The sequence below is a fragment of the Anser anser genome (genome assembly GCF_964211835.1).
Source record: "Anser anser genome assembly, chromosome: 4".
Classification (NCBI taxonomy): Eukaryota; Metazoa; Chordata; class Aves; order Anseriformes; family Anatidae; genus Anser; species Anser anser.
Window position 1 is genome coordinate 3,346,532 of NC_139724.1, and position 13,894 is coordinate 3,360,425.

Genomic DNA, 13,894 nt, shown 5'->3' on the forward strand with positions numbered 1-13,894 from the left:
GAGAAGCTGACAAACAGAAAGGGCCCTCCCCCAGCCCCTATGAAAGGAGAGGAAATATGTGCCCTTATTCAGAAGTTGCATCCTTTTTCTTTTTCTTTTTCTTTTCTTTTCTTTTTTTTTTTTTTTAATAACTGAAATTTATGTGCATCAGCAAACTTTCGGGCATTGTTCTTCCCCAACTAAACTGTTCCTTACAGCCTCATGTTTACTGAAGCCTAAAATTAGAACTGACAGCAATTCACCGCAACAAAGTGGGCTGCTTTCCCCTGCCTGCCCGCAGCCCACGTCCCATTCATGGCCCCGAAATCCAGTCATCTCTTGACTCTCATCTGCCAGGAGAATTAAAATAGGGTTGGGCCGAGGAGCAACCGCCTGCCCTGGCCCTGCTGCTGCCCTCAGGGACCTCACCTTGGCACTGTTGGTATTGCTGCTCCTCTTCCTCGTGGGCGTCAGCCTTGGCCGACAGCAGGGTGTCCAGGGCACGCTTGCAGTCCTGCAGCAGTGCGGCTACCGCGCCGTGGTTGTTCATGGTGCCCGGTCCTGCTCTGCTGCCAAACCGGTGTCCCCGGGTGTGTGGCGAGTGGTTGCTTAAGAGAAGACCCCTTCTGGGTTGGGGTACCTGGTGAGAAAAAAAGAGGGGGGAAAACGATTAACGAAAGCATCGTCAATTATCTGAACGACTCAAGCAGGGGGAAATAAGAAGGGGAGTACATGAAAATACACAATGAACTCCAAGCACTGTATTTGGGGAGGGTGCGACAAGCTCTGTGAGGCAAACGCCTCTGAGGTGATGGAGAGGAGGACGGGATTTTCAAGGGCACTGCCAAACTGTGGGCAGGCAGGCAACCAGCCCTCTGTGTGCAGCTCATGCCACAGTGCTTCCACAAAGACCTTCCACTACGGGGTGAAGCCCCTCGGAGCAGGGGTCTGCTTCTGTCCGAGGTTGGCTTTCCAAACATTCATCCAGATACCTGGCTCACCATGAATTTTCCACTGCAAGCCCTTCGTTTATGACATTGCCAATGGTGGTGCAGGAAAAAAATAAAAATCTTTCCACCCCAGGCGTCTGGCTCACTGTCTGCCAGAGCCATTTGGAACAGCTCTCAGAAATGAAATGTGGAGGAAATGCTTTTTTTTTTTTTTTCCATAGCAAAACAAATTTGCTGATGGTTTTCCTTCATGAACTACTCCCACGGTTTGAAGCAATGTGGTCAGAAACAGCCACTGAAAACATTCCTAAAATCAGTGATGCTGTAAGCTTCTGAAGTGGGAAGGGGAGGGCAAATTTACACACAGTGACACAGTTGGCTCTGCTGATGAAAAAAAAAACCACTTGCGTTTTAGCAGCTGAATTTCTGGACAGTGTTTTCCCTTCCGCTGCAGCTCCAGGGCAGCTGGGTCGTGGGGCTGGTGGCAGACAGCCCGTGCCGTCAGCGACACTGGGAAGAGCGAGCCGCCAGCCTGAAAAGCAGAGGGCAGAGGAGATGCACTCATGCAAAAGCAGAGCGAAGGCAGGTGGAGCAGGGCGAGGGATAGCATTCATCAGCACGGAGCCCGGAGGCAGGAGCCGGTCAGCAGGGCTGCGGCTGGCGCTGCAGATGGAGGTCAGAGAAAGAAGAAACGAGGCGAAGACGTTACAGGGGAGACGGAGGGCAGGGGCACGGGCACGCAGGAGCAACAAGGTCAGGCAGGTGCAGAGCCCCGGGCACAAACCCAGCTCTCGTGTCTGCTGTTGGGGTGCTGTCGAGGCACATGGGCTGCACCCCACTTCTCTGCGTGGACAGCTAGAAACCTCGGGTGTGGGGAAGGCAGATTTGTCAGTGTTTGTGGGATGCCCGCCCTGTGAGCACATCCACAGCCCAAACGGAGAAAAAGCACTCAGAGGAAGAGCGCTGGTTTCATTGCTGTGTTTGTGGCCCTCAGCTGGCCAGCTCTCTGCTCAGAAAGCTGTTAAAAAGCAACCCACCAGGAAAAATAATCAAATAAAACTTACAGCTCAGGTTAGAGCACTTAGGTTGGAGTCTGCACTCAGGTGCAGTTCCAGCAAAACACTGGGGTGGGATTTTGGCTGTTTGCCCTCCCCTTCAGTGCTCTCCACAAGTTTATATTTCCACCTTGCTTTCCTCCGATCACTCCTGTGTTACACATGCCTGCTTGAGAGGGGTTTTCAGAAAACGGGTGCACCTGCAGGCACTGAGGCAGCGCACGAACACGACTCCTAAGCACAGAGTCCCTCCTACAAGTCCTAGGCACAGAAACCCAGCTGGCACTGAGCAATGAAGCAGCCAGAGGCAGGGCTGGAGACACAGCTGCAGCGTGGCTCCTCCAGGAGACTGGCAGCCCCGCAACGTGCAGACATCTGCGCATGGCTACAATGCCCCCAGATCATACTTTTGGGACAAGCCAAGCCCTCTCCTCCCAAGCTGCTAGGTCTGGAAGAGCTGGGCCGGCTGCTGGTTATCCATCAGGGAAAAGCAAAGCGTCCCCCTCTGCCACAGCCGCAGTCACACACCTATGGTGGCGTTGCTTGCTCTGCTAACCGCAGCGACATCTGCTAATTGATTTATCTGATTACACAGCCCTGCGCGGAGCAGCGCGTGGCCGTCCCACGAGTACCTCCCAGGTTGGGACGGAGCATCCCCGCCATCTGGCCCTGACTCCGCTCCTTTGTGTAATTGATTTCTCAAAAGTCCCCTTTCCTCAGGAGCCCTCTCCAGTAGCTGCCATGCAGGCGTACCTCAGACCCGCTGCTTTCTCGCAGCCCTCACAGATACACGCTCATAATCAAATTTTCTACAACCGTGCGCTAAAGCAAACGAGTGCTGGGCCACTTGCCTTTACCAAAACCCACCATGGCACTAAGAGCATCCAAGGCAGCTCGCAGACGTGCTTCAGCTTATCCACGTTGCAGCCCGAGCCCTAAAGTAGGCTTAAAGCTGGCTTGTGGAAGGCTGCGGGGCCGCAGCCTGGGAGATCGCACTGGGGCTCCACTGCAAGCCAGAGCCCCGTGGCTTTGTGAGCCGCACGGCGCGCGAGTCGCACAAAGGGCGGACGGGGCTTAGCAGGGAAGCTTAAATTAGTGTAGAAGTACAGCACGTGGCTTGCCAGGATTGCAGGGATTTAACTCACCGGGAAACTGCCGGATCCGTAACAGGGATATACACAAGTCTGCGAGTGAGACGTTGTTCTTCGAGTACATTTTTTTCCAAAGAACTAAATAAACAGCATGGATGCTCAGCGCAATAAATAATGATTTACAGCAGCAGGGACAACAATGTGGTGGAACCACACAGGGCAGCGCAATAAACTGCATGCTAGTGCTCAGAAAGGAGACAGCCTTTTGAGCCCTCTTCACTAGGGGCAATGACTTGCATCATAAAATCAGCTTAAAATGCACTGGAGAACCTTAAACGATAGCAGCACCCTTTACACAGATGCCACTTTGTAAGCTGTGCTTTGTAACAGCTGTAGCGCTGAATCGCAGCTGGGGGACAAAAACAAGCGGGCAGCTTGCGGACCTGTGGCAAATCAGGGCCTGAGAGCGCAGCCAGCAGCAGAACCAGCACAGGCTTCTGGGGGCCTTTGGGACCCTGCACTGGTCACTGGTTAGCTTTGTGACAGCACTGATAAATCCCAACACGCAGCACTTTAAGGGGATGTAGTTCTGAGATGATAAAAATTAAAAGCAGGTCCAAAAATTACTTAATATGCTAGAAAGCTGTCTAGACAAAAATGATTTCTAAGGACATGCCAACAAATGCTTTAGCTGCCACTTTCAAAACACATAATAAAAACAATTTTACATCAGACAGAGGACTTGAGCATGTTCTGGTGTCAGAAAAGCTCCTTTACACCAGCTTTGTGCACAGACTATTTTTTTTTAAATTTTTTTTGAATGGTTGATGCAGCTGTTATACACTTTAAAACAGAAATGATGAAAAAACACCTGTGCCATTTCTGGTGGAGCCTGGATTAAAGCAACTTCTTGCATCGAATACGGTGAATAAAAGCACAAAAGTCTCAGGGAGAGGGAAAGTGTGTTTCTGCAGTGCCCTCTAATCGGAGCTGGGATTCAGAACAAGAGGGAGGGAGAGAGGGAGGAGGGAGGGAGGAATTGGGCGGGCTACAGAGAAATGATCTCTTTAATAAGAAATGGGCCATACTGTGACATTTCAGAGCCCTTGGGCTAGAAGACCAAAAGATCTGTCAAGAGAAAGGAATTTTAAGTTACACTGTGGATAGGAGGGAGCCTGGGAGTCAATCGGGCCAGTTTAAGACTACAATTAGCTTCAGAGGCTTGAGGAAAAAGATGTAATTGATGCATTAAATACAGCAAGCATAACAAGCATTTGTTTCTTAGACAACATCATTTGGGAAATTTTCCACGGCATTATGGTCCTGAAACACAAATTAGAGATCGCCAGACCTTTTCTTGCTGAAAATATATTATCCTAATTTTCATCTTATTCAGGCTACCCTCCAATTCCAGGGAGACTAATGAAGAGGAAGCAAAGACCTGATGAGTTCCATGTGGAGGCTACGTTTATGGATTAATCCCAACAGGGAGCAAATAAACCTTATTCCCCGAGCTCTCAGTTGGGACTCGACACAATCAATTGAGGAACGGGTAGTTATTTATGACTGAGGCTGTTTTGACTTTCAAATAAACATTTTAATTATTTTAAGTGCTATGCTGGAACTTAGAGTTTGAGCGCTGTTTTAATTTTGATGCCAGCTATGCCCTGCTCTCCTCCCTCCTAATCCCAAACCACTCTGGTCATTATGATACCATGCATGTGACCCCGATTTTCATGCCAGTAACACTTGAAAGCATTGACCAAAGCAAAATCCACCAGCCAGACTAGGGAAGAAGGAAGGCTACGTGCTGCATGTCTGCAGTGCGGAGGTCTGCCTGAGCTTCTTCGTGCTTGTGCTTGCTTTACCAGGGGCACCCCTCAGCGTGGAGCTAGTATACATGAAAAAAGCATCCTCACAGAGACGCCAGCTCTGAAACTCGTTTGCACTCCCTGATCCACCCTCGATGCAATATTTTTCTGTGCTTGCCTTCCCAAGCAACTTTCAACGGCTGTGACTAAAAGAGCAAGAGAACGTTTATTTTTCCTTCAGCAGGTAGCAGGGAACACACACATCCAGGGCACCCCTAACTGTTCCCCATCCTGTGGATTTGTGTGGGAGCTCTCTGCAACCCTGCATTACCTGTGTCCAAAATAACAGGCTCAGCTTCATTGTCAGATTAGGCAACTTGAGGGAAAGGAAAAAAAAAAAAAAAAAGAAAGAAAACTTGCTTAAGATGATTTAGTATCGCAAGCAAAGGTTTCAGTAATTGAGTTAATATCATCTTCCAGAGAAAGGAAATTCAGTTTCCTATTTCAGTACAACATGCTTGTGCTTTCCTAGAGCATTTACCTTGCTTGCCAGTACATGGAGGCTTTGCAACGTGAGAGAGACAAGAGTGTTAAAAAACAACAACAAAATCCATTTGCTAGGGGACCTATCTATTTATTTATTTATTTAACTCCTCCAGCTTAAAGATTAGATGTTTTATTTCGGTAAAGCTGGATATACCAACTGGCATTGGCTGTATTAAAATAAGGAAGAACCTCAATCAAAAAGCCTCTCCTAAGGCAAGCTTTCTTGTTAATATGCACCAACATGAAAGGCTTTCTTTTCATCCTATACAACTACAGTGTGTGTAAATTGCAGGGGGCTCATTGGCATAAATCTTGGCTGTGACCTCTGAGGTAAACTGGATTTACATTACTTTCTGACAAGAATTAAATGAAGGCCTTGTGGATATATGAACAGCCTTCTAGACTGCAACAGATGGGCACGAATGTGCTCCCTAGGCAAACTATCAGTGACATCTGTGTCCTCCAAATTCTGGTGGTCTCAGCCAATTAGCAGGCAAAAGGGGGGAAAAAAAAGGCAGCCTCTTCACAGCTCCCCCAGCCAGAGCTGAGCAGAAGTGCTTCTGTTTAGAAATGGGATCAAGAACAGCCTCCAGCAGCACGGGGATGGTTATCTGCCTGGGCACAACACGACAGAAAGCGCTGAGGTAATTAGAACGGATATTAATATGGATACAGAACAAATCCCAGCTTCGGCTAAGCCTGCGTAAGACCAGGGTAATGGGCTACCGTGATGGATTTACCCTGATATAATGACAGGCAGAGCTTTATCCACGCTAAACGTGGAGACGGGTCCAAAGCCCGCCCAGTGCTTACTGCAGCCGAGCTGAGCATTGCAGGAGCCCAGCTTCAGCCTCACAGACCTCCAGCCCCACAGACCTCAATCCCCACAGGCCTGCAGCCCCACAGGCCTGCAGCCCCGTCCCCCTGCAGCACTGATGGCTGAACCCAGCCATGAAGCTGGGGCCTGGCGCCCACCAAAAGCACCTGTTGTTTTGCCCCAGCAATGGCTTCCCAGAGAGGCCAGGACGTTTGGGCTCCTTCCCCTCATTGCTGCTATCTCATGCACTGCTAGGGGGTGCCAAAAAAAGGGAATAACCGAGGGGAAGATCAATAAATTAAAAAGTTCTAAAAAAAAAAAGACATAATGAATTTGGTACAGCACATATTTTTAGATCAAAAATGCCTTTGAAGTGACAAACCCCTAATCCATAAACCACTGAAGCACTTCCTTTCTCTCCCAAACTACTTGTTGTCAAATAAAATGGAAGTTAAGGAAATTATCTTTATCTGAAAATGGCCAAAAGAAGCCATCACCTAATGACAGCCTTGTCAAAATGACAATTGGGGAAATTGTTAGGCAGGCGAGGCCTAACGACTGGAGGACTAAGCTTGCTGTTTGCTCTAATCTGGTCAGGCAGGCCCCACACAATTCCAGCCAGCTTGCTGTGTGAAACAGCCAAGTCTTTGTCAGCGTGAACAGGGGCTGGGAAGACTTCTCTTTCATGAATATGTATCACCACCCCTCCACGTCTACAAAGAAAAATGCCTTCAAAATTAAAATGTATATTTATATATATTTATGTATATAAAAAATAGACAACAAGACACTACCACCAAAAAAATCGCCAAACAAAAAAATCCTAAACTATGGCACCGTGCAGGGTGAAAAACTACTTAGTAATAAAAGCTGACATTATGAAAGCGGAGCCAGAAAGACCTTCTTCCCAAAGGCTTTCCTCAGACTCTGATTCCCCAGCACGAGGGGAGGAGGCACTTCAAGACACCACAAAAGCAAGATGTCCCCTTGGGGTTTATGAGGCCTACCACTGCGCTCTGCATGGAGAGCACGCCCGAATGTGCTGTGTGGGTGTCAAAGCCCAGGCCACGAGCCTGCTGATGCTGCAGGGCCCCATGTGCACTCTGCTGGCTTGTGCCAGGGGACATTGCACCTAGCAGTCCAAGATCTTCCGCTGGCAAAGGCTGCAAGGCCGGGCACTGAGGCAGCATCATATCGGGGCACCATACGGCCTACGTGACTTTAAATTACACGGCATACACAACATTAAAAATAAAGATGACTCCTGGTGTAATAAGCACCATAATAAATCACTATGGTGAGTTAATGTTATGAGAGTGGTCTCCTCTACATGCCACAACACAGCCGAGGCTTTTAGAGGTGGTCAAGTGCTCACAGGAGGGCAGTTTTCTGAGGGGTGTTCATGACACTCTGCAAACGCAGTCCTTTACAACATCTCAAGTCATGTAGTTTGTCATCTCAAGACATCTCCCCTTGAAGTTCGGGGCTTTTTAAACATATGTACCATATTAATCTTCAAAAATTCAAAAGACTGACATAAAACTGAAGGAGGAGAGCCACATTGAGCCTACTGGACTGCCAGTTGAAACTAACAGACAGAAAATGACAAAAAAAAAAAAGACAAAATGGCTCAGAAACACAAGTCAGAAATATTGTATCTCTGCAGGATTCATGCTGAAACTCATTTAAGCCCAAACATGCTATTTAGAGCAACAGAATGGCAGGCAGGGTGAGAATGCAGGATTGAACCAAGATCACACTTGTTACAGAAAACCCCAGTTAAGATATTTTAAGATGTGGTGAGTTCTGTCTCTGCTGGAGAACTATAACATTATTAAAGTATTCACCAGCATTGGAAAAGTTACTTTTAAGTGTTTGTTGTTATCTTCTAAACTTTTCATGTAAGACTTCAAACCAGACCTTAATTTATTATGGATTGTGGTGATACTACAAACCTCACTTTTTCCTCAAGTAACAAACAGAATATAAAAGTTTGACTTCCAGCAGAGATATCAAGACACAATGCTCAATTTTGAGGGTTTACAATATTATGCAATGTTTGCTGTAGACATTACCATTTCATTAGCATATTCTACTTTACATGAAATCCAGCAATGAATGCTGTCCCTGATCTAAGGCTAATCCTCTTTAAAGAGCTACAGGCTATATTACATGTGGCCACAGCCACAGTTGTGCCATGGCTGAATCACTTTGAAGCCTATTGAACAGTGTTCCCTTGTGAGACTATACACAAACCCGTAAACCAATGCTGCCTGTGCTGTGAAATCCTACTGTTTTTCATCACCGAGATTTTTTTTGTAAGGGGCCAAAACCACCCTAGTCCCAAGTGAGGGAAGAGATACAAGGCTGCCTTCACCACCTCTAAATGACAAGTTACATCTGAAGCATATATGCCTGAGGTAATGCAAATACCTCGCTCCTAAACACCAATAAATGGCTCACAGGGATGCTCTGTCTCACAGACAGGCTTCTGAAATACGGCAGGTTACCATGGCTCAGTCTTCGAGGCTGACAGCCAATATAACCTGGAGTGGGAAGGAGATGGAAGGTGTTGAAGTGAGAATATTTACTGAAACGTGGCTCCCTCCTGTCTTCTCTTTCTGCATTTATTCCACCTCAGACCCCTTTCTGTGGAAAGGCTCAGGTTTATTTCAGCAGGCTTTGGTTCAGGCCTATTTTTTGGTCACTTAGTTTTAGGATGCCAGCTAGAAAGCAAGAGTGATATCACAATGACTGACCAGAAACTACAATTAAAGCCTACATCTGAGGAAAACTATATGCCATATATAAATAAAAGTTTATTTTAGGGCTTATTTTAACTCTTCAAAATAACTTTCATTTCACTGGAGTCTAGAACAATTGTCACAGTGTTTATATGCCAATGGACCTGCTTCAGAACAAAAGAAAAGAGATTTTCAATACAGAAAATACACCTTATCATTGTTAGAATCTTATCAATTCCCAATACAGTATTTAAAATACTCACCACTAGACGAACTATGCGTTGTGATGCCTTTGATTAGAGCTGATACGTGGCCACCTTGAGAAACCACAGCTTTGGACAGCTTCCACAGTTTAGGTCTTTAGAACAGGAAAGAGCAAAGAGCAGAGAACATCAAGCTGAAGTGCGAGGGTTAGCATCGAGGGAGAACATACTTTCCTCAGCCGTAATCACTGCAGGGAACCTGAACTATTGTTTTAGTTCTTGCAAGGAGCACTCTCAGGTCTCTTAACGGCCAGAGCTGGTCAGTAGGATTATAAAGGTTAATAATTCCATCATGTAATAGTTGTAACTCACCAAGTCTTCCCTTGTTTAGATCGTCAGTGTGAGATTTGATATAAAAGACGGGCTTCCACCTGCATGCCCTCTATCGCACAGAGCTAAGCCAGGGTGTCTCACTGCATGCTGTGCTACCTACAGCGACACAGACTTCTCTTCAGCAAGCCTGTTTAAGGTCCAACCACATGTAGCTTGTGAATCTGATAAGGTCAACAACTGAGATATCAGGGAGACTCTCCAGGTGAGGTTCAGAGGTTATCTGCAGGCAGAAAAATGTCAGAACAATACATGGATTGCATACTTCTTGTAAGCAATTACAGAAGGAAAAGCTTTATCCGTATGCCAAGTATTTTCTCTTTCTGGTTTGAGTGAAGTTCCACAAAATAACAAACGCGAGACGTCTATGCCAGCTGTAAGTGTAGTGGCCTACAACCAGGGGATCAGAACTTCAACCAGTAAATCACCTCCAGGTAACAAAAGAAGGGAGGAGACCACCAAATAACTGAAAGCTGGACTCCCAATTATTGGTAAACAAAGAGAACTCCAGTCGGCTCACTAACAAAAACCCCACAGCTTTCTAACTATTTTTAGAAAACACAGGGGACTCTTTTATTCAACAGCTAGGAGGAATGAGCACAGCTACAATCAGCAGCTGTGCACAGAGCGCTCATCCCCAACACGTTCCTAAGTTACACAAATGATTTTTAATTTCCAGCTCTACTGAAATTCATTAAGACACTCTCCTCTGAGAAACGTGATGCTTCATCATGCCTAAGTCTGCAGTCTTTGTTCTAACTTAAAAAACAACAATAACAACAAAACAACAACAAAAAACAAACAAACAAAAAAAAAAACAGGGAAGAGCTGACAGTTTTTCTTTTGTATTAGGGCTAAAAGATGATTTGCTTTTAATTTTGAGCAAGAAGCAAGCACCTGCTCTATGGCATCAAACCTCCCTTACTTTCCTTTTTCCACTCCTTATCCCATGAAAGCTGGACTTACAGGAGCTCTTTCCCACAGAGCTGCATGAACCTTCCTCCAAAGCCACAGCTGTCAATAAGAAGGGACTCCAAGGCACACGGAACATCTCCGCCTCTTTTCACAGCATCCCCACTATATTTTATCTCTCTGGCCCTCAGTTATTTCTGCCAGTTATTTGTAAAGAGGGCAGCCATCCCTTAGCCAGAGTAAGGAGGGAAATGCTGAGGCCCTAACTACTGGGTCAGTTCTCAAGGATCTTGCAGTGTGACGCCAACAGAGAGAAGTCTGTTCCACTTCCCAGCTTCTTCCTGGTATCTACCATACTTCCTTGCTGCCCTGTGACTGCGTGGCTCCATTTCACAGGTGTCTGGGCTTGAGCAGCAGGGGCAGACTGGAGGAGAAGTAGAAACAAGGACAGCAGGGAACAGGAAAGCACCCAGACAGAGGGAGAAAAGCCCCACTGACAAAACAAAGGGTGGAGGGAACAACAGAGTAGTAAGAAACAATATCAGGAGGATGGTGAGACAGAAGGACCAGAGACAGCAAGAGAGGAAGGAGATGGAGAAGAAATTGGGGTAGCAGAGAGGCACAATAAAAAAAAAATAAAAAAAAATAATAAAAAAATAAAAAAAGGGGAGAAGCTAGAGGGGGGAAAACCAGGACATGCTTGGAAGGACAAAGGGCAGACGATGTGGACAGAAAGAACACGAGAACTGGGACAGTGGTGTAAGTAAAGTCCACCTTGTAAGAAAGGGTGCTCTTTGCTAGTCAGAATGAACTCCCTCAAACTGACTTTGTTCAGGTTGGATGAGAGGGAAATGGAAAAGTTCTTTTGTCCTGAGTAAAGAAGGCACAAAGAAGTAAATAAAACAAGGGGGGAACTGCACTCCTTTTTCCTCTGGAATTTCTCTTCACTGCTTTGTGGTTCCTGCAAGTGCAACGTGAAATTTCAGTGAAAGCAACGCCTTCTTGTGCTTATCTCCTCCTCTCACACTGAGATCCAGCTGAATATCCTGCTTTATACTCGGACTGCATGTCTTTGAGGAGGGACTGTTTCTTTTCCCATTGAACAGGAGGCACTTGGCTGCTCTAAGGTCACAACAACTAATTGCAGAACCTAGCTATAGGTTGCTGCTTGCTCTGATACGCTTCTCCCAAATGAACTCTTGGAAGTTACCACTGAAATGACTACCATTAACTTGAAGTGTCAGAAGAGCTCTTGCAATACAAAATGACATTTCCCGCTGCCTGATCAAACATTGCCACCTACCGGCCCCCCCATGCAAGCCTGTGCTGGACACTACGGGGATATTATTATTTCCCAGCACTGCGGATGTGCAAGCAAACGCATCCACCCGACAGCATTTCGTAGCCCAGGGCTGTGACTGTCCCTCCTGCTGCCTGGCTCTGCACATCCCCAAAGGGCTAAGGATGACCCAGGTCACCCCTGTGCTGCACAGGGGGACCACTGCAGTGCAGTGGCTGCGTGCACCCCGCCACGGAGCTTGTCGGGGCCCATGAGGCACATGTCCAGCACCTCAAGGTGAGGTGCTCAGTGCTGGGGAGCAAGCAGACCGTGAGGGTGTTCAGAGACGTGCTGGGGGATGAGCAAATGGGGAGACCTGGGGTGGTAACTCAGCTATTGCACTCTTCACGGGCTGCCTGCTAAGCTTGCCATGCAAGGATGCACTACAGATATGGTGTCTGAAGCAGGAGCACGCTGCTCATGTCACCTCTTGGTGAGCGTTCAACCCTACAGAACGATGGCATCTCAGCCCATTTGCCTTAAACGCAAGAAGTCGTGTGTTCGCATCCACTGCAAGCATTTTCTAAGGCAAAGTTTGACATAGAAGGTCTCACTTCAGCATTCACACAACACCACTAAGAAAGCTACAGCACCAGGGAGTGAGAAATCCAGCTGCCAAAAGAGGGTCATCAGCAAAGCACAGAAATTGCACTCAGCATTTACAAGCTAGTTACCCGGCACACCTAAATCTCTCCTGTTGCATGGTGGCAAACCCGGTCTGAAGCTGCGACACCCACACCTGTAAGTCCAGCTATGGCAGGGCTGGGCAGAGCGGCAGTAAAATCTCAGCGCCACTGAAATCAGGCCAGACCTGCTGTTGATCCAACAGGATAAGGACGCTTCCATGACGTTAAGGTAAACAGCAGAGAAAAATAGCAGGTGTCAGACTGGTCCAGGCTGTTTCTAGTCTCAGGTCTTGCCCTGCACATGGATCCACAGAACAGCTTTTAGGCAGCAAAAGAAACACAACTATGAAGAGTGGGATTCCTAAATATCCACACACCGTTATCAGTGAGTTCCCAGCTTTTGAATAGGCTAGGCAGATCACTAACCACTGTGCCACTTGCTCAATGGGCCAGAGCAAACAAAAAAAAAACCAACAACCAATCCCAAAAGACCAAAACCTCACATTGGGATGCTTTACTGAATGTTCCTAAAACTTGTTAAAGCACTGGGAGGAAGTTTGGAGAATGGGTTTTCATGTTTAGTCACTTAGAAAGAATTAGCTGGAACACAGATATCCAAAGGGAGTGCTTTCACTCACCAACCCGGAATACACTTTCTATGATTCTTATGACCTAACATGAACTGCCCCAAAATAGGAAGAAATCAACTTCCCTTCAGTGACTCTCAGCTTCTCAAGACGTGATCCTGACTGAAAGCAACTTAAGGGTTCCTAGTATTTTTCCATTTTCCAGATTTGCCTGTTTGGGATCTAGACTTACCTGAAACCTTAGGAATCAGACCAAAGCTGTTAGAAAAACAGCACAACAACCAACCCTAACCACCTCAGTCTTTCAGCCTACCATAGTTACTCATTACAAATACATAATTAGCCCAAGCAGATAGCCTTGCTAATATGCCACTGATAAACACACACACACTGGATGCAGGAAACCATAAATTTAAAGTTACAAGCAGGCCTTTTTCAGGAACTTCCTTCTCCCTTATTACTGGCAAGGCAATGAACATGGGTGTCTGACGCACAGCCAGACAGAAGGCATCCCGAGAGGAAAGCACGGCTCCAACCCACTTCTATTTCCACGTCCAGCACTGTTGTTGCAATCCAGTCCCAGTGCCTCGTCCACTGCGCCACGCTGGCCAGCTCCGCAGGCTTTGCACTTCTATTTGCAGTTTCACTACTAAAGGAAATTCAATAATTTAAAAAAAAAAAAAAAAAGAAGTTAATGCAACATAGGAATGGACTCTAGTGCACCGAGTAACTATTTTTGTAGGAAGTGATTGCGGCTACACCCAAAAAGCCCCAGAAGGACAGAGTGCTGGGGATTTTCTGTTTCAGGGGGAAGGCTGGGGTCATTTTGCTGAGGCTGGCAGCA

General features: G+C 46.7%; 1 protein-coding gene across 12 annotated transcripts in view; it reads right to left on the reverse strand.

The window, feature by feature from the left end:
• The window catches only part of ALPK1 (alpha kinase 1), a 50,724-nt gene that overhangs the window by 26,987 nt on the left and 9,843 nt on the right, over window positions 1–13,894 (reverse strand). Inside the window, exons 2-3 of one of the 12 annotated variants that reach the window (XM_083834052.1) lie at window positions 13,591–13,699; window positions 409–602 (exon numbers count right to left, since the gene is read on the reverse strand). In XM_083834052.1, the coding sequence (XP_083690178.1) occupies window positions 409–529 (121 nt within the window). In that variant the 5' untranslated portion in view covers window positions 530–602; window positions 13,591–13,699. Of the gene's footprint in view, window positions 1–408; window positions 13,700–13,894 lie in introns of all 12 variants that reach the window. The other 11 variants (XM_083834063.1, XM_083834062.1, XM_083834057.1 and 8 more) reach the window with 11 other exon arrangements.